General features: G+C 52.3%; 1 protein-coding gene across 4 annotated transcripts in view; it reads right to left on the bottom strand.

The window, feature by feature from the left end:
- The window catches only part of LOC143424115 (uncharacterized), a 52,833-nt gene that overhangs the window by 3,086 nt on the left and 28,764 nt on the right, over positions 1 to 20,983 (bottom strand). For all 4 annotated transcript variants that reach the window (XM_076895984.1, XM_076895983.1, XM_076895981.1 and 1 more), the window contains exons 2-4: positions 4,805 to 4,850; positions 4,555 to 4,722; positions 2,199 to 2,418 (exon numbers count right to left, since the gene is read on the bottom strand). In XM_076895984.1, the coding sequence (XP_076752099.1) occupies positions 2,199 to 2,418; positions 4,555 to 4,671 (337 nt within the window). In that variant the 5' untranslated portion in view covers positions 4,672 to 4,722; positions 4,805 to 4,850. The remainder of the gene's footprint in view (positions 1 to 2,198; positions 2,419 to 4,554; positions 4,723 to 4,804; positions 4,851 to 20,983) is intronic.

Below are 20,983 nucleotides of genomic sequence, written 5' to 3'. Positions count from 1 at the left end.
CATGGCGAAGCGAGGCAGCGATGGATCGCGATGGATCGAACCAGGCGGGCGCGATGCCGAAAGCGGTGTCGAAACCGGTGTCGGAAAATCGGGGGCCATCCGGCGGCCGGAAAGCGGCGGAAAACCGGTCGTCGATGACGAGTGAAAGTAAACCGGCTATAGTCCCCTTATAGGCGCACTTCGTGGTAAGGAGCCGTTTCCCCTCGTAAAACGACGTAATCCACGCGGGTGTGTTGGAAGATGTACGGTCGGTAGATGGAGGCTGCCGATAGTCACACTTGAGGTACGTCTCGATGATACAACGTTTCGCCGGGAGAACGCGTTTCTCGCCTCTCTCTCTCTCTCTCTTTCTCTCTTTCTCTGTCTCTCTCCTTTCCTCCTCGTTCCATCTACACACCTCTTCGGCTACCGTCAGCTTCTGTAAAGGCGGGCTCGGTGCACGCGTTGCACGCGTTTTCGTGCGGTACGCAGACGCACGCTTATTAGAATTGCGGATACCTCGCTTTTGTGTTCATCGGCCGGGAAAACGGCCGCGGGTAAACAATGGAGCCGGTTGCGCAACGCTCGATACGCGTACTCGCGGTCGAGTACGCGAGGAGGTGTATCCGCGGTGCCGGGACGCGTACATTCTTCACTCGCGTTTTCGTCCGTGATTCCTTTCGCGTCGTCGCTCACGTTTTGCGCGTGGAATCCTAACGATCTCGTTCCTTCCGCAACGGTGCAAATTGACGGGAAATGAATCGCGAACGGAGCGTCGAGCCGTCGGTGCTTTGGTGCCCGCGCGTTTATGGCAATTCGAAGTTTCGAGGGTCTCTGGAAAGCGGCGCGTTAATGTCCAGGCCGTAACACTCGCCAGGATTTAATTACCATCTGTTTCACTTGAAACGTCTCTCGCTCTAAATACCACTATTTTAACCTAATTGCAGTCCACCGACAGAAGTAAAGGACAGAGGCCTGGGCTGTTGCGAGCGCGACGCGTACGAAACGTATGGTTTGCAAGGTTACACGAGGCTCGAACTCCTTCATTTAAATCTCGTTATACCTCGGCTCGTAACGTTCTAAATTGCCAGCGGGACGCGGCGCGGGGTTGGCCGAGAAAAATCGGCGCCCAGCGATCGTTAGGGACCAATTACAGGAGCACCGTGTGCGTATCTAGCCGGATCATCGCTCTTTTCCACCGAACAATCATTTCGCGAACCCACTAACTCGCCCCAAACGAGGCCGCCCGCTAATTACCCGACTGCTCTTGTTTCCGCGCGATTGTGTCCACGGACGCCTGAATCTCTGGCCGTGGATTCGCGAAGACCTGGCTCGTTTTCACCGCGCGACACGCGTACCAACGAAATTACAGCGAGAACGCGAGGAGTTACGAGGCCATTGACGAGAGGCAGGTCAGCCAGCGATGAATAGCAACGGGATCAAAACGAAGCCGAGCCTCGAGCTCGCGGAATCGAGCCGCCACAGGAGGATACATTAGAGCAAATGGGTCTTCTTTCGCGTAATTGACGATACCGCGGGTGGCCAGCGAGTTTCCTGTGGCGAAACCCTTTGCAACTTCATTCGAATCGACCTGACGGTGGAGAACTCGCGGAATCCATCATCGATAAGCGTATCGAGACCATTCTGCGAACGTGCCACGCCGATCCTCGATGATTCTTATCGATCTGCCTCTTAATTAAGCCACGGAACAGTGTCTGAGTGAAATTGGAAGGAAAAGAGGCAACGCCTCGAGGGATAAACACCCGTGGACTTGGTAATTTCGCGAATTACCCTCGCGATGGATCGCCGCTTCCCGGAGATGAAAGATACGGTCCACGGAGGAATCGATTCAGACGCGGATAACATCGATCGGGAGAGGCGTCGAACCGCGGTACTCGATCGGTGTCGGGAGTGCCGTACGATCCTCCGACACCGTTTTAATTGCGTCCACTCTAACGGTAGCCAGTCGAGGACGCTGTGGTCCGACGACGATCCCGCTGGATCGATCGATCATACGCTTCCTGGCTCCGGGCGAGTCCTTTGGTTCGCGAGCGGTACCATTGAAATTGCGATTGTAACGGCAGCTGCGCGTATGGCAACGGTGTTCGAGGGTGAAAGCGTCGCCTCGGATGAATAGAGAAATAGTATTGTATCGGGGATGATTGATAACGGAAAATGGGAGCAACAGAAGCAATCTTCTGAAACTGTTTTTCACTTACGTTGAACTCGAGTGGTATTGGGCCTGTATCTCCTGTGCTCGCGATCCCAAGATTCCGGGTGCCTCTTCCAATCGTCGTCGCCGATCACTCCAGTCCCTCCGCCCCCTGGTACTCCTTGGAGGCCCTGAAGCGTCTGGAGGGCTTGAAGATTCGGGCTCAAGGGCCTCCCCTTCAACGACGGCACCGGCACGTACGCCGCACCCTCGCCAACGTACACCACCTTTCACGGAAAAGTAAACAGAATTAACCCACTCGAAAGAAGCAGGGGATCTCCGTCCATGTCTGCGATTAAGCAAACCGCGAAATTACCGAGCGGAAATAACGATACAGCCTCTACTGATACGGGCCTCGCGATAAACCCGCGCTATCTTCAGCGGAGATTTAATGTCTCTTTTACCAACGACGCAACTGCGATACTCGCCGCGGAAACGGGCAGTTGCGCGGGAAAAGGGAGAGAATGGCACGATCGCCGCGTGACCAACGCTCGCGTCCCCTTGGTTCGTGTACCAATTGCGATGCACTCGCGTTGGGATCAACGCTTGGTATCCATTCGTTTCCACGATCGCGAGGAATCTCGCCTCTCCTCTGTTCACGGCTGCCTTTAGTTGGTACTCGTACGCGTATCTTCAGAGTGAACAATCTTGGACATCGATTGTAGAAGGTAATTCGCATCGAGAGCTTTGGAAGAGAACTAGGATCTGTGTGTTTGCTCGTCTCGTTAAATAAATTGCGTACGTATGCAACTACCTCAGTAAAACTAAACTGTTAGCGTCGAAATAAAAGGACGCTCGAACCCCAACGTCTCTCTTCCATCGTCCAGAATTACCTCGATATTAATGCCCACAAAACACACCCTTGAAAAGAGAGAAAAAAAGGAAAAATCTTTGGTCTCGACGTGTTCCCACCGCGCGCGGCCATGGTCGCAGGCATCCTCGCTCAGTCGGATCAGGTAAGAGGAGGCACGTGGTTGGTGGTAAACGGCGAACCGGGCAAAAAGCCTGCAAACAGCCTCCATACGCCGGGTACCAGTGGAAACAATCGTGTCGTTACACGCTCTTCTTCCCCGGGCCTCTCGCCTCTCTTTTTGCCCCGTCCTCGCCCCGTTTCGCTGCCTGTTACCAGCTCTCTCGAATTCCCCTTCGCGCGGACGTCCGACGCGCACCGTCCTCCTCTACTTTTTCGCTGCTTGCCCCGGTTGCGCCGCGCGTTCAGGAATTATTGCTCTCCGCGAGCTCCACTTTTCTGGCATTTCTGGAACTTGGACGCAGTTTATGGGCCAGTGGAGTAGTTGCCACGATCCAAAGACCGATCGCGAACCTCGCGTCTCTCTGCTCGTCCATCGGAGAACGGAGGGTGCTGCTTCGAGACTCTTTGCTGGCGTTTCGAAAATTGTCTGCGGTTCTTCTTTCCTTTCATCCTCCTTTTAATAGAAAATTTCATTCTAGATCCACTGTAGGTCGTCGTAGTAACTTCGATGCGACGTCTGCCGATAGTATACTACGTTTAACACGAGATGCTCATGATCCACCGTGTCTTATCTCGTTCGACACAAGCGTTCATGCGATGATTAACGGTCGTGCGGTTAGGGTGTCGAAACTCATTAGTCGAGATATGATCGGTCACACGAGAGATAGGTGAACGTACCTATCGTTTCACCAGGATTCTCCACCAATCCACACCTGTTCGTCATCAGATTATTCCGCTGTTTAATACTTTTCCGTGAATTCCACGCGATGATCCGCTATCCTCGTTTATTTTTAACGATACGAAGCCTCTTGCGGCCGCTTATCCGGATCGCAAAGTAGTTGGTTCTTCGGCTGACGCGTTCTTTTACTTTTTCCGCGATTTATTACATTGTTGCGTCGGTATTCAGTCCAGCGAACGTTTCGCGATGCAAAAACGTTATCGATTACTGTTACAATACTATTCGCGGTATTAAAAAGCTAAGAATTTCGTGGCACACCGATCCGTGGTATGACTTATCGCTTCCCTCTTTCTTGAATTTATTGCTCCATGCGCGAAATGGCGAATAACGAGCGGTCTCTGGTTAACTGTTCACCGATTAACTAGAATCTAACGACCGTCAATCTTTTCGCGTATACGCAATCGATCATGCAGAACCATTCGCGTAAATGCCAGCTTTTCTATTTCACTCGCGCGATTTTTCACCACCGCGGAAATTATAGTCGTCGGTTTTAAACGCGGGGATAATTTATGCAACAGATGTACGTAACAGTAACTCAGCCAGAGCGTATTAGGCGACGATTAACCTACAGAGGAGGCTTAACCAGACGGGCAGACGCGACGAGACGAACGTTTGACTCTAATCGACCTCCAGTTTGTCCAGGATACTCACAGCGTCGTGATCGCTGGCCTCGTGCGTCAGCGATTCTCTGGTCTCGTTGTGAAGCGAGTCGTCCTCCTCTGGCCCAGAACCACTTCCTGCCCAATATTCCTCGGTGGTCTCGTCCATCGCGGAGTCCTCGCCGTTACCATCGCCCTCTGCGTTCTCGTGACTCGTTGCCTTTAAAATACGCACCTCGTTCAGTCTCACACATCCAACAATCGAACGTCATTACGTGACAATTGTTTCTCCATGAATTTACCTGACAACGAAGTGTCGCCGCTGTCAGCAGCCACACGATGGCGTATCTGGAACAGACGAGAGGAGATCCATCTTAATCTAGTCTCCTCGAAACGTAAGTTATCGCAAAGGAATCGCGCGCATTCCTCAACGAAAGGACTCTGGTTCACGGGGCGAAGAGTCGCCTGAGAAAACGTCTCGCGGTCTCTGAACGCGCACGTCCGCTCGCGCGGTAACAGCCCGCGGACCGAGGCGTATTCGCGGTAATAGCGAAGGACAACAGAGCGGATAGAACCGCGGGAAACCATAGTCGGATCATTGCCACGCGTGACTCGTCCTAATCGCCGCGCAGGATCGAGGGAATCCTTCGTCGATGCGTCAGCGGGCGTGCCTCGCATACATCTCGCTCGTTTTCGTTCTCGAAATGGCACCGCTCGCGATGAGGAGCACCGACCGCGGTACTGGAAACGAGGAACAGGAGGCGGGATGAGTCAGTCACGTCGTTAGAGATGAACAGCGAAGATGAACCCGCGGGAGAGGACGTAACGCGTTGCGATCCGTGTCAGCCCGGTTCTCATACGCCCGATGAATTCGTTCCTCCCCTTTTTGCACCGCGAGCTTCCTCCTTCGGCCGGGTTCGCTCGCTCGCGACCGTCTAACCCCTTCTACTATGACCGTCGCACTTCATCAACTTCCTCTCTTCAGCGCGGCTGATGTAACGGGTCTCTTTCTTCTACGCCGATTCCGCCGCGCTCAGAGATTGTTTGGCGGTCTCGATGACTCAGTTTTAATGGTTCAGTGGACGGCGGAATACGTGGAAAGTATGTTTCGAGGTGGCTGCTGCGGATTCTTTTCAGAACAGGCAGAAAGTCTGCCGCGGGACTCGGTCGAAGCCGAGCGGATCTACTTGTTGGGCAAACTTCACTTTTCGAACGGATGTGACTTCGTTGGTTCATCGAAACCGTCGAGTTTAATTAAAAACGATACGATTTTGTAGGTGAGCTTGATCGTCGAGAAGGAAAGGAATGAAAACGGGTCCACGAAACTAAATTTCCTCTTGATCGATAGCGATGCTATCCTTCCGATGAGCGAACGTTCTCCACGGCCATTTTGGTACCAAACGAGGCAGTCGTAGGTTGCGTAATTTCAGTTATTTCGACAGACGAGCGTTAACTCTTGCTAATAGCTCGGATGAGGTTTCTTTCTGACCTGTTAATTGCTACGCGGCGGCTCTCGCGGAAATCGACAGCTTCCCACGAACGGGATTGCCCCGATCAAAGGCATGGCACCGTGAAACGTACCGCTGAAACGAATCTTCTCACAGTATCAACGCTCGCGCATGGAAAACGAAACCAGAGACGCTCGAGTAATTAGATTCCACATTCGAATTAGCTAATTGAACGAGCGATCGCGGCGATCGTGTACCAGCGAATGCTATTACACGATACCACCTGTGCTCGCGTTCATTTAGCACGGCGAACATTAGCGTCCGCTACGCGTTCCGTGTCCATTCGTCTCGTAGCGATCGCGAGCTCTTTTTTTTTCCCCCCCTCCGCATCAATCTAATCGCGGGGGCATTTGCATAATCTCCCTAACGTGCAATCATACGTAGTCACGTACCTAATTTCCCCGGGATATATCCTCCCGTCGTTAAGCGACCAGCGACCATAACTCTGTCCTCCCACGTGCAAGAACCACCGCGGAAAGTAACGTCACCCCTGGCCGCCGTCGGAGTGCATCAAGCGGCAGCAAAAACCGCGTCCAGAGGATGATGTAGTGTCGCAAGAAACGCGCGTCAACGCGCACAGCGAGCCGAAACCCCGAGCCCCTCGTTAAGACGTTTCGCGCGGGTTTCTTGTTTGCGTTACGCGAAACGGATCGCCGTGCACCGCGTAATTATCGTCCGCCGCGGCTAAATAGAGCGGAAGGTGTCAGGCGTGGGACGAGCCGCTCGAGGGTGCGCTCGCGTCCACCGTGGTGCCCGTTAATCACGCCTAATAGCGCGAGGTACACGCGAGAGCGTGGGCGTTCGCGGCCGGCGACGCGTTGATAGTTCAGCGGCGGGTTAACATCGATCATCGATCGACTCGAGCTCCGGCTGAAGTTGTTCCCGAGCGAACGTTAATTGCGCCAGGGGGGATCTCTATGAGCGCGAGGGGTTGGCGAACGATTAATCTCGCTGCTATCTGGAGAGCTGCCTTGTCGAACGCCGCAGGAAAAAGTGCGCGATCGATTTAGTAGTAGAGATAAATGATTTCGGTGCCGGGATAGTGCAGTAACCTGACCGTTGGAGGTTTTAGAAAAATTCTGCGGATATTCAGCGTGGTTTAGAACATCGTCAAGTGAAATTCGAATGATTCTTATGAGAGATAGATGTGGTAAGAACTGTTTGAGAAGGAACGACAGCGTTAAGTAGTCTGAGTCATTCTCAGTCAGACAACCGCGTCGCGTTATACTCTTCGTCGAGGCTTCCGTACTGTTTGAACCACTGGAAACCTCGACTTCCGCGTTTCTTCTTCGATCGATTGATTAAAGACAGCTTCGGAAGAATCATCGAACACCTTGGTGATCGCGTCGACGCGAAGCGAATTGAAGCTGATGCGAAAGAAAGGGCCTTCTGGCGATCGTCTTTCGATTCCGTTACTCCCGCGTCAGGTAGCAGCAAGTCGTGGGCGCGTTTTCAGTCGCCTCGAGCGCAACGGAAAATCTTGGGACGTTCGCGGGCCCGCGTCGCGAGGAAGAGCGTAATTGGCGCGGTTCGCAACCGAACTTCGCCGCTGGCGATTCCGTTGCTGTGAGAAACGCTCGCTCCCAGCCACCCGCGGCCGACCGTACAGTTACGCATTTGAAAGTCGAATCGCGCCCGTCGCGAGACGTCGCGAGGGATTTACGAGAGCCGCGGCTGGCGCGCGTTACAAATTGCGAACCAGCGTCGGCGCTAATGGCCGACGATGTTTGCGTTGAGAGCGAGATGGATGGCTCTTGAAAGAGAAACTTGTCGCTCCTCCAGTTCCTCCCGTCGTGCGTGACGTTTTTATTTCGCTCTCGCGGAGAAAGGAGTCGACGAGAGCCAAATATATCGAACCCCTTCGTGTAGACGAGTCGCGGAGGAGAAAGAAAGGTGAACCGGCGACGATTAACCGTACTGAATCCATTCCAGGTGAAATTACTGTGACTGATCGAGACCTCCAATCGAGAATTCCATTTCTGGCGTAAAAATGGCCGCGAACAATGGGGCCTGCATCGTTTCGTGGCTTGTAAACTGGAGGTCGACGAATTACCGTTTCGCTGTCAAAGTACGTGGCGCATTCTCCGCGCGATACAGTCACGATCCTCCACTTAGAATTATCCGCGGCGCTTAATTGAGAACCGGGTAAATATAGCACGGGCGCGAGAACAAGCGGGCCACGTTTCGAAGAGTGTCTTAATCAGCGTCTATAACAAGACACACGATCGTTCTCGAAATGAAGAGAATCGAAGACTCAGAGGCGGTATGGAATTGTACGTGTAACCATAATTCGAGGGGCCCAATTATCCTCACATATCGAAATTCCATTGGACGCTCGAGCATCCAGGCTTTCGATCGTTTCCAATTCCAGCTGCTCGCTCACTGAAAAGCAATTACTCAGCTTCGTAGCGAGAGGAATCTAAAGAGTACGCGTAAAAAGTGTAAAAACTCGGTTTTAAGCCATTCATATCTGCGATGATTGCGAGCTTTTATCACGCATTCCACGACGAGCGGCGGCTGGTCGAGGCGAGTCCCTCGCGAACGAAAAATCGTCTTCTTACCGCCTATAGCGACGGGTCGCGTTGAAAAACCAGACGTTAATTGCTTGGCCCTGAACGGGAAGCACCGCGATGTTTTCCCCTCCCGTTAATGGCTCTTTTACCGTTCTTAATCAATTCCGAGCTCCTAGGCGTCCGCGCTTCACGGTTCCGTTCGATTACCGGGCCTGGAACTCGCTCGATTTCCATTGTCTCGCGGCGCCTCGTTTCTACGAACTGTTACGGACTGTGAGAACTCGGTTAACGCAGATTTATGGGAATTGAAAACCGCTGGAGCGCGACGTGAATTTCGTCGCGCCACCCCTATGACTTGTAGGGGATGCTGTCGCGATTCTCCTTCGAATTCGTATCTACAACTCACTGAAGAGAAATAAATTTCATTAAGGCAGCCAACGACCACGTAATTATCTTACTTCGCGCATGGTGCGATACGAAAAGAGTCGTCGAAATAAAAATAGTAGAAATGCAAGTTCCTCGGTGTCTGTACACGGAGGATACGTGGCTATAAATTACGTGCTCGCTGGCGGACAATCCACGATTTGCGGTTAACCGACGACGAAAGGGCTCTATCGATCGTATCGTAATCCCCATCCATGACCAGAGGGACCTCAAGGATGTATGCACTCTTAAAGTCGTCGAAACGTGCCATCCTTGAAACGAAGGACATTATTCAGCCTCGATGACCGCTGCTGGCGATCTGCTCAAAAATCCGCGTCGAACCACAGATTGTCCAGCTTGGAAAAAAGGGCGGGAAAGAACGGCAGAAAAGATTTCGGGTCGCGGGCCAATCGATCGGGGTTCATCGCGATGGGCGCACAGTAGCGTCGCGGTATTAATCGAACGATCGTACCTCCAGGTATGCGTCATCGTTCGCCATTAGCTGGCAACGGAGTAACTGCCGGTGTGATGCGAAGCTGCGAGTGGTAAACGATTCGAAATAGCGGCACCAGGCTCGTTTCAATCGAGCCTGGCTCGAACTCGCGCCTACATACGCGCGCGCGCGGTATAAATATATATCCTGGATCGACGGATCGATGACCTTGAACGATCGTTGGCCGGATCGATCGCGGAGGAGCCGACGGTGATAAGGTGCCGTTGCTCGACGCTTTCGTCCTCGATAGCCGCGGTGTCTCTCCTCTTTACGGTACATCCCAACGATCGCCGCCATTAAACGTCTATCCTCGACGATCCTGCTGGTCGATCCTCTTTGCAGCCGTGCCGTGTAAACGATCGCGGGGTAATTGTTTCGCCTGCGATTTACACCGCTATCCGGGTTATTGCATAGGAAATCGGATCTAACGGCGCGTCTGGCTCGACGGATTCTGCAAACTGAACCTAATTGGCGTTGTTCAACGACGTTATCAATTACTCGTATGACGACGTCTTCCCGCGTTGCGGATAGCCGATCGATTCACGAAGCGGACCGACTTTCAGTCTTTATTTCCACGCGCTCTACCTCGGGTATGTGGAACAGACGTGTCCGTTTCGCGTTTTCCTCGTTCTTTTGTCATACCTGAAGAAGGAAACGCCGAGGCACGTACAGGAGCGAACCGTGATTTCCTCGAGGAGCATAATTGCCGATAAAGATGAACGGTGTATCAAAGATTCCGCGCCTGGTGCCGTCGTTACCTCGCGAGTAGGGATTTCGTATCGCGGATCGTAAAACTGTTCTCCTTCCAGCGTCGCTTTTAAGCCAGCGATTACGCTCATTACAGCCCCTAATGCAACCTCTGATACGGCGCAAATCCTCAGATTTATGTCTTCGTTTCACTTTTTCCCCTTGGTACCAGCGCAACTTTCTGAACCCCTACGGTACGCATTATTCATTTTGCGGCGCGATGTAACACGACATCGATCTCGGCTAATATTACAAGCGATACCCTTCCATTCGCGGGGCAATAATTATCCCACGGGAGATCCGCATCGCGGACGATTATCGAGCGTTGAAGTATAGACGGTACCGCGAGGCGGAGGACCATGCGAGAAAAAAACCACCCCTCCAGCCTTCGACGCTCGGCAGGATTCGCGCGTACAACTTGCACGTAATTTATCGGGGCACGCACTAATGAAACGTTCGTGCTCCCCGCGCGTACACACGCGGATCGTTATCCAGACCAGATACCCCCGGAACGATTCATTAAGTTATCAATAACACGTCGGGCGATCGGTAATCACGTGCCTCGCTCCGTTTCTACCCCCGTTTTCCGTACACAAAGTGTCCATCAAACCCGCTTCCTATGCCGCACCTGCGTCGATCCCGCTAACGACTCGCTAAATCGTCAATAACACCGCGAACAACCCGTCGACCAGGCATCGATTTATCGCGGCGTATCCATCTCCGGGTCGGGCCCGGCTAACGTCCTCCGCTTCAGCCGCGAAGACGCGTTCCCGCGGTGGATCGACGCGTCGGAACCACCTCCGCTCGCGAGTAGCGGGAAACGCGAAAAATCGCTGCAACACCGACCGCCTCTTCCGTTTAATTAAACACGCGGCACCGCGCACTCTCCATTATGGGAGACTCGTTGCGGATCGTATCGCGTTGTCTTCATTAAGCAAACCCGACGCGAATGAATCACGATAATCGCGCCTGCTTCTGCACCATATTCTCTCGCTCCTCTCTCTCTCTCTCTCTCTCTCTCTCTCTCTCTCTCTCTCTCTGTGTGCTTAGGTCTCTTCTACGACTGTAGCCGTCTTGTAAATTTTGATCGCACGTAGATGGAGCATGGAAATTACAGGCTTGGGATCGGACTTGGGAAGGAATTCCTGAGTATCGAAGCGGAATTCTTGTACGTCGGGGACCGACTGTTCTCTATGAGTGAAGAGCTACAGGAAGTTGCATAAATCCGTTTAAGAGTTGCCTGAGAATTACGCACTCGCGCATTCAGGGTAGATGCTGGGCGAATTCCTGAAGATCAACGTGAATCGCGGCGCAGATTTCAGGATTGATCGTTTCCTGTCGGTAGAACATCAGAGGTCGCGAACATTTTATTTATGGGATGGTTAGAAAATGAACGCGTGTCTTCCTGGTTTCAAAATCGAGAAGATCGCATTGAAAGCCGAAGCGAAACGAGTGGCTAGCTTTTTGTCTCGCGTTGAACACCAATCGTTTCCTCTAATCGCTCAAAGTTTGCTCGTGAACGCCTGGAAAATGGAAATTGCTTAAAACTCTAAAGTGAATCAAGGGGTGTGCCTCTCGCGCTCCTGCGTTTAGGATATCGACTGTTCTCTACGCAGCGGGGCTCCAGATGGCGGCCATAAATTCCAGGAGTCCGAACCGAGCGATGGCAGAGATTGGGGCGAGATTGTCGGCGGTATCCGCGAAATGATCCTGACCCGGATCGCACGCAGGACGAGCCTCGAACGTCCATCGAAGCGTGGATAAGTTATACGGGCGCGAGCTTCGTAACTTCTCCGCGTACGTAAATAGCAATAATTTCCTCGGATGGTTTCCCGGGGGATTTCGATCTTATCGATCGCCTCTCGCGGACGATGTTTATCAGAGCGTCACGTGGGAATTTAATTTTACTCTTATCCATTCCGTGGTGTACTTTACTGAAGAGCGGACGCGATTTTTCATCGCCTCGTCGTGCTCCATTTTCCTCCTCCGCTTCTGCGCGATGGTGGAAGCAAAGCACGGGCGGGAACGCGGAAAAACGGGCAGCGATCGAGAGTAGCCAATGAAAAGAGGGACGAGGCCAGTTTGCCAACCGTTGCTTTTAGCCGATGCCAGTCGGAGATTAGGCTAATGCGCCGTTCGTGATAATTACTATGCCTGTCGGCGAGAAAAAAGACGCGAAGATCTCTGGTGCGCGTCCGATCGATCGATGAATTTAATACAGCACCGTTCGTTTCAATGGTAGCGGTGCTATCGCGCGTTTAACCCGATCGGTGGGTAGATGGAAAAAAATCGATGATGTCCGATATGAAGAAGGAACGCTGCCGTGGATGGGGCACCGACAACCGAGTATTAATTAAGACCGCGCAAAAACTAGACCCCGCGACTCGAGGGTGAACTTAGGTATAAAGCGTCTCGCTCTCGGGGCGTGCGAGAAAAGTGGCGACGAAATGACTGGCTTTTGCATTCGACTAAGTGACCAGTACCAGGCTCGCTTATTATTTGCGAGATTTTCCATTTGCAACGTTCGCTACGTTTTAGAACGTCAGGGTGCCTGGATAAGACGGGACCGGTCCACGATGGAAATTAATGTCGTAAAAGCTGGTCCGCGAATTACTTGTTGGCTCGAGTGCTCTACTAATGAATGTGTTATAAAATAGATTGCTATAGCCCTTCGCGCATGCCATCAAGTTTATGTTCAAGGCTGAAAGTTTTATCTACCATTATGGAGATGCGCCGCTGCGCTACCGCATAATGCTACGTTTCTTATTGTCCCTAATGGCTTCCGTTTTGCGAGACCCTTTTCATACAAGAAGAAATACTTTCCGTCTATCTCCGTGTTTCACCCATAAATTGACAGATTCCACTTTCCTACTCATCTGGAATAATAAATTCCATTCAGCGTTCCTGGTCCAAATGCCAAGATTTTCCTCGAGTGTCTCAACCTTTCTGTTCACCAACTAGATCGATCTCGATTCTAAGATTCGATCAGCGTCGTTCAGCAAAGTGGCGAGAATTTCGCGTTCACGCGATCGTTCGTCGATCCGTCTATCCGTGAAATCGTTCGATCCGCAGGACGCGTCGCGATCGCAGTCGCCATTATCAGTTACTTCAACGAGGGTTCCAAGGAAGATGAGCGCCGCGGAAGACAGATACGTACAAAGAGGCGAGTAAAACGAGAAGTCAGAGAAGAAATACGAGCGGCGGGTTTTTCATCCCGCTCGCTGATGCGCCACCGGATGCGCGTACTTCCCGTGTCACTCGATTTCTACTCATTTTGCAAAGGGGGATAGAGGCAAATCAACGTCTTCCTGCGGCGTGCACACACGCGCGGCCCTCTTCGTGCACGCGCCTTGCTCGCCTTCCCATTGTCGGATTCATCGCGGACGACGACTATCTTCTCGCGCCGCGGATAGAACGTTACTCTACATGTTCAGCCGTGGATCCTTCGAGCAATTGGTCGTAACGATTCGCGGAAAGCCCGTGAGTCGTGTCGGTTCTCGTTGCCTCGGATACCTGGTAATTGTTACGATGCGGGTTGTCCGGTTTTTGCGAGTACCCGCCGCCATCAGACTGGTCGTCTTTCTTCCGTGGAATTCTCGCGGAACACTCGCGTGTAACGAATAACGTTATTCAAAACGACATTTGAATTGAGATCTAAATCGCATCTCTCTCTCTCTCTCTCTCTCTCTCTCTCTCTCTTTGAATTACGATACTGAAATATTACCGAGGTGCAAACAAAATTCTGCGAACTGGCGAACGTGTTCCGAGAGGCGTCGAACGCGGCCAGAAATAGAGCGTGGAGGATCCGTACGATAATTGTGGCGAACCGATGGATCGAACAGTCCCGGTGTCCGAGGAATGCCGGCACGACCAATTATTCGCTCGCTCCTTTTCGTTCTCTTTCCCGCTGTTGGCGAATTCTGCATCCCGATGAAACCAACTGCAGACGAGCTTGGAAGTGAACGTTCGGTCACGCGTGGCTGCGGCCCTTTAGAACGGCCTGGCCTCTCGCGATGAAACAGTTGAATCGGCATTAGCCCCCGATTTACATGTTGCATAAATTACACGGGATTAGAACGGACTCGGCTCTGGCTTCGAACGGTTATCCTCCTTCGAGTCCGCGCCGCGATCCTCGTTCGAAGCGGAGTCGCGATTAGCTGGAACCAGGCTTGGTAATGGGACCAAACGGTAGACGGCGCGCGAGTCATTTTTCAGGCTTTCCGGGCGATATCGATGGCTTACTGCGAAGAGGAGTCGACCGCGCGGGTTCGATCAATCCCGATTGGAATTCCGTTAGTGAAGACGTTAGAATCGTGGATCACGGGTCGCGCTCGGTTGTCGATTACGATTCAGGGTTAGAGTTTCATAATTCTTGTCGAAACGGAACACGATACCACGCGAACCGAGCCTATTACCAGAAGGGAACGCGATACTCCATTCAACATACTGCTTTTCCTGCTTCTCTATTTGCGGCGAAATTTCCTGTTTGAGTAGCACCGATCTATCGCTTCCTCTGTTAATGCCAGTACGATGGTTGCACAGCGAGGAGGAGCGATAGAAGGAGAAGGGCGAAACGGGGTCTAAATCAATCTCGCACCTAATCACCATTAGAATACTCGATCGCGTTAAGCGCGAGCCGGCTGCTTTTCACGACCGTAGCGGGACATAATTCCTGTTAGTACCTCGTAACTAATTGGCAAATACGAAACTACCTCCGTTTCCTCTAAATGTCTCATAATCACGATAAGAAATTATCAAAAGTACACATCGCGCGCGGTGGACCAGAAAAAAGTAAATTGAATCGTGTAATTCAATCTAGAGACAGGAATTGCGCGGATCTGGTGCCGTGAAAGTGAACTACAGAGCTCGATCGGAAACCATTTTGCCGCTAAACAGGGATACGCGTGGACGCTTTTTCCGGCTACCGTTAATACGGTTTCACGGGAGATGATGGGCCGGTGGCGAAGAGGATAGCCGTCGCAAGAAAGAGCGCAGGCTCGTTTTCCTAGAAATACACATTTGATAGGTCCACGGTGGAAGCGGTAGCCGGAGCTGATACGCGCGGCTCGATCATTATCGGTTCATTAATTTCTTCTCGCTCCGCTGGCACGATTAGTCGCGGGGCGATATCACGCGCGTCGAGAGATATACACAGTTTTTCAAGCGGACAAGCGCTTCGAGCTCGGACTTCTTGCCGGCCCAGCGACCGGCATAATGGCTTCGTTTGAAATGGTAAAAGTACGTTTCCCGGTTCTACGATCGACCGTTCCCCTGTCCCGCGGCGAGCTCCGTGCCCGTCGAATTATTCGCACCTTCGCGATGCCGCTTAACGGAGGATTTCCTCGTCCCGACCCGGCTGGAATCCGGGAATCGCAGAGGCGCGTGGCTACTGGTGAACCTGGCCGCGTGCACGGATCGCTCCTGACGCGTCAAATTTTTCTCGATCTAACTGACTCGCGATACCGCGTGCCTCGTAGCCGCGCGTTTCACGGGTCATAAACCGCGGCGGTACTCCGTCGCGGATGAAATTCCTGCTACGTCCAGGAATACCTTGGGTAATTCTGTCGCGGATCAATTTGTTGGGCGATACTTTACGCCGGTTATTCCGCTTGGTTCGCACCGTGTAACACGCGTCTCTCGTCCCGTCTTCATTCCTACAGGACGCGAAAGACACGCGTGATCGAGGAACGCGCGTCAGAATGCAAAAACGGAGGGAGCAGGGATGACCGTGCGAGGAGGAAAGAACGCGCGACGGGTCTCATTGATCCTTTAATCGCTGCACGGTTTACCAACGAGGCAAGAAGACAACGTGTTCTCTTCGGCTAGGAAATAACTTCATACCGCAATCCATTTCATAATTCTTCCTGCAATTCCGTATCTGGACCCGAGGAGACCGTACCTCGTATTAACTCCGCGTTGCTCACGTCAGATCGTAATCATCCGATATATATAATTTCTATCGTGTTATTACCCGGATGATATTTTTTCGTTTTCCCCGCGGTACAAATAGCAGGTGGCTAACACGTATCCCAGCCTCTCGAAGTCGCTTCTTCCGTTAGTCGGTATTACCTCGAACGAGTTACGCAACGCGAAATAATCAAGAATACGTGAATCGAATTCCTCGTCGGAGACTCTCTCGAGCAGGCGTCTCTCCCACAGTCGAGACTCGCGAGGGATTCGGTGTCTGAGCGTAATTACCGGCACGAAGGAAAGTACCATTATCATCGTTGATCCGGTTGTCAGGCTCGTGGGCCTGGAGAGGATCGCACGGCTCGCGATTAGCTCGCCCGCGAGAAACCGTCGCGTTCCCTATTCAATTCGCGGGGGATAAAGGAACGATCCTGGCGGCGAACAGTTCGCTCTGGGAAATAGGCCGGAGCCACGTTACCTCTCTCGGTTATCTCATTTCGCGTGGCAGCTATCTGCTCGCCTTTTCCCTACCCATCGACGACCCGCCAACGTCTCCTTCCAAACGAGCTGCCGCTTTGGATCGGATATTATAACTGTTTATTTTAATCTACATCGTCGGCATCCACGCGACGATAAATCTCGCGGGACGTCCGTGATATCGTCTTCTTCTCGTTACCATCCCGTTACCACCCTCCTCTCGATCCTCCTGGTCGTCGTACGCGTTCCAAAGCGCGTACTTTCCTCTGACGCCCGTCCGAACAATGCACGAGCGTATCTACTGCGCGATCGTCGAGATCGACCGGCGATCGGTCGAAATCACCATTAATAACGAGTCCCAACCGGATGATTTCGGGCCTGGTTGCAACCGGTGGTCCACTTTCCGTCTTCGAGCTCTCGCGTACGAATCGACCACCTTCATTGTTCCGCCGATCTTCGCGTATCCAGGTAGTAGCCTCCAGTTAATAAATCTCTCGCAGGTGGGAGATAGACATCGATCTCCGTGTACGTACCTTCCACTGTTACGCAGTTACAATGGATTCCTCTCTAACGAGATATTCTTTATCCTCGTCAGCGTTCATTTTCTAATAACGCGCTCGAACGAGTTTACGCGTTCCGTCCGATCGGTTAAGCCTTCGACTACTGCGGAGGGAAACATAATTGGGGATTACGCGGAGTCTAACAGCGGGTATATTAGCGGCCGTTATCTCCGCGTGTAATCGTTGATGTTACGAGGTTTAACCTAATTAAAAGTTAGCGAGGTGCTTAACATCCGTTATCAGTGAACAGAATTATAACTGAGGAGCTTCGAGGTCTCGTTAAGACAGCCGAGAGTTAAATCTCCACCGTCGTCCCGTTGCTTCGTTTATCGCTCCGTTAACAACACGTGCGTCTAATACCAATAACACGACGTCATCGATTCAACGTTTCAAGGAGCCGCCGTTCTCGAGGCGTTTGATTAGCCACGAAGATCGCGAAACCGACCGGTTGAGCGGATCGTAAACAGGCTCGTAAGATCCCCTTCAGATCGCTTCAGGGTTACGATCCGCGCGGATCCGCGAAGCTGGTCTCGTTCGTATCGTCGACGATCAAACAGAACTACCCTGACGAGTTTCCAGCCGCGGGTATCAATTTTCCTCGAAACGGCGATCGGCTGGCATCGTTCGATTCCAGCCGGGGTGGAGTCGGTGCCGTGGCCGCGCGAACCGATCAGGCGTCGCCATACCGTTAGAAGCGTGCCTTTTCCTCCACGGCGATGCACCTGTGCCGATCGTTAAACGCGAAATCGCATCCATAATATTTGAATCTCGATCGACCATCCGTAAGCTCTGCCTCCTCTGTTCCGCTCCTTTGATCGCCTCCTAATGGATCGTTTACCGTTCGACGAGCGAGCCTATCGATCGGGTTTATACATATTTCTAGGTGTTGGATACTGGAGTGTGTCGGGGGAACGACAGTGGCTCGGAAAATTTCAAGTTTCGAGCGCATCGTCGTTGAACTTCGATATCCTGACGACCTACTTTGCGACACGGACGTGTAAAAGCACGTGGAGAGAGAAATAAATCGGAGAGCGATAAAAATTCTAGCGGCTGGTGGTACGCTGCCGCGTAACCGTTTAGGCTAATAAAACGATTAACGCGTAGAAATCAGTCGAATCGGTCGAGGATAAATCGGCTAGGAGGCTGCAATAATACTGGCAACGTTACTTGACCCATCGCGCTCGTTGGAATCATCGGAATCGTAAACGGGACTCTATTTTCGAAGCTCTGGAATATGGCACACTGGTACAATAGAAGAATCGGAAAATAGCCAAGCGATAGGAAAATATTCGTAAAAGAGAAAAAGGGTTGGGACACAGTATGTTTCGCAATTTATTGCCTAGTGATAAATTATTGCCTCGGCACGTGGCTGGTTCTCGGATCGCTCGTTACCGTTTCTGCCGCATACGGTGAACGCTCATTAGTCGGAAAGTAACACGCGCCTCTGCATCGACCAGGCGTTTTCTGCTAACGACCCGATGGACCGGCTCTTTGTAATCATTCCGACCGACAGGAAGCGTTCGACGGCGGGAAGGAAGCTTCTTGGACGCGGAGGGGTGGTTGCGGTGCAACGAGGAAGTAGCTCGCCCAATTGAAAGTGGTATTACGACTGCCACCCTTGTCGAAGGGTCTGTTGGACGGGATCGTGCAATGGAGGGATGGTCGAGGCGTATCTGGGTGCGTTACTCTCCTGTTTCTCGACTGAACGCGATATATTTTCTCTAGGCATGGTTCAAGGACGGAAAACAGCGAACAGAGGTAGAAAGTGAGCGCCGATAAAGGCAAAGACGCCGCTGGTTAATTAATCAGCTGATTGATTAATAGAGAACACGGCGAGAAGGCAACGCGAGAGGCTAGCACGATTTCCTGGGGATTTCAACGGTGGAAAGCAACCGAGTGGGAAGATTACGGAAAAATCGAAGCGCGCGTTAATCACTTGCCTCGTTGATTAATAGACACCTGTCCGCGGGACGTCGCCTCACGAAAAGCGAGGCTCGAGCCGCGCGCAGCCGCGATACCATCTTTCATTCGTAACGTCTGTTATTATCGATGGAACGTGAAAAATGCCCGGTTCGTCTCCCACGACTCCCGATGAAACCGTAGATTCGATTTACGATGGGAATCGTACTCGCCTACGCGGGACAAGCAAAAATGGGGATAAGAATTCGCAGAGATTTCGATGGAAATTCGCCGTTTCGATGGAACGAAACGCAAGTTGGAGTTTGGAACGGGAACAATTGCCAGGGCAATTCACTGGGAAATTACGCGAGCCTTATCGCGCGATTTTGGTCCCGGTTGCTGAAGCAAATCTGGAACAATCGCATACCCCGGGGCTCGAATTCCGCTTGGCAGAGGTTCGAGGGAACGAGAGCCGGTTAATCAATTGGCAAATTGTTGCCCGTTACTCGATGGTCGACCCCCATCGAATCGATCCTCTCTCGAGGGCCTCCCGTGCAAACCAGCCCGCGTCCTCTCTCCGTCTGTTCCCTTTCTCTCCGCTATCAGAGCGGATCCCTCGAGCAGCAGGATCGAGCGCGATTAATCGAAACGGGTACGACACTCGATTACCTGGAACGACGCGTCGTTTTCCAGGAGACGGGCCACCGTGCTGCCGGCAATCCGGATCGATCCGAACGCCAACAATTATTGGATTCCCAACGATAGAGACGTCGATCGTGCCGCGAGGAAACTGGCCGAGATCCGCCGCCTTTCCGAGAACTGACCTAAAGTCCGCCTCGTCGACCGGTTGCAGCGGACGGTCCCGATGCTCTTCTTGGACGACGGCTTAACGGACGCGCAGTGGCTCGCGATCTTCTGGTATATCATTTCGATGGCTTGTCACGGATATTAGTGTACAAACGAGGCTGCGTCCCGTGATTTATATCGCTCCACCGTCTAAACTGACGCGACCTAGGATCGTCGCTATTGTTCATCCCGAACGATCTCATCTGTCGCCATTTTTTTCACCATGATCGCGAGTAAAGGGGAAAATAGACTCGAACGAATGCTTCGTCGAGTAGGAGCTAATTAATTCGAGGTTCGCACAAGACGAAGCCTCCGCCTAACAGCTGAAGCTGCAATGACGATCAGAATGCGGTCAAGGCGTAACCATCGGCGAGCCGTTCGCGATTGCCACGATTCCGGTTCTCCGAATGGTCGAAAGTCGCATTGTTTTCCGCCAGCCGGAATTCCACGCGGCGCGTACGCCTCGTTCGATCGCCGCGGACGAAACGCGGCGATCTAGAAGATCCGCGGACGCGTACCGATCGCTGGAAGCCGCGACGCTTCCCCTTCGACGTAGATCGTCGGCGCAACCCCGCGAAATTCCACCAGCGATATCTCCCGATTGCGCATCCATCAAAATTAATTAACGTCCACCGGAATCACTTACGATAAATCTGAAATGCAAAGACAGATCAATTAAGCCGCGGCGCTGGATAACGATCGTTACTAAATTCTAATTACCGGCCAGTCGACCGGCGCAACGATTAATCGATAAGTAACGCTGATTTATGTCCGCGGAACAATCGGACGATCTCTCTTCGTCGGGTATTATCGATTCCTAGTGAATTAACATCGGATTAATCAAGTTATTCGACGCGCAGTCATGCCTCTCCGCGGCATGCCGGCCGCGTTACTCGATTTCCGGTGATTCGATTCCGTGCAACGCGTCGGGGCGATTCGAAATGCTCGGCTTCGCGTTCGAGCAACGTCGATACAGGTTCTCTGCAGACCGCCGTTCTAAAATCACCCTGAACGCGAGCAGTCTGTTACGTCGTTACGTATTCATTAGATTATCTAATTAGTCGACGATTATTGATCTTATTCCAGCGTTATACCGCTACGCCGC

Source organism: Xylocopa sonorina, chromosome 5 (genome assembly GCF_050948175.1).
Source record: "Xylocopa sonorina isolate GNS202 chromosome 5, iyXylSono1_principal, whole genome shotgun sequence".
Classification (NCBI taxonomy): Eukaryota; Metazoa; Arthropoda; class Insecta; order Hymenoptera; family Apidae; genus Xylocopa; species Xylocopa sonorina.
The sequence above is the reverse complement of the archived record's forward strand: the minus strand, read 5'-3'. Positions and strand labels throughout refer to the sequence as shown.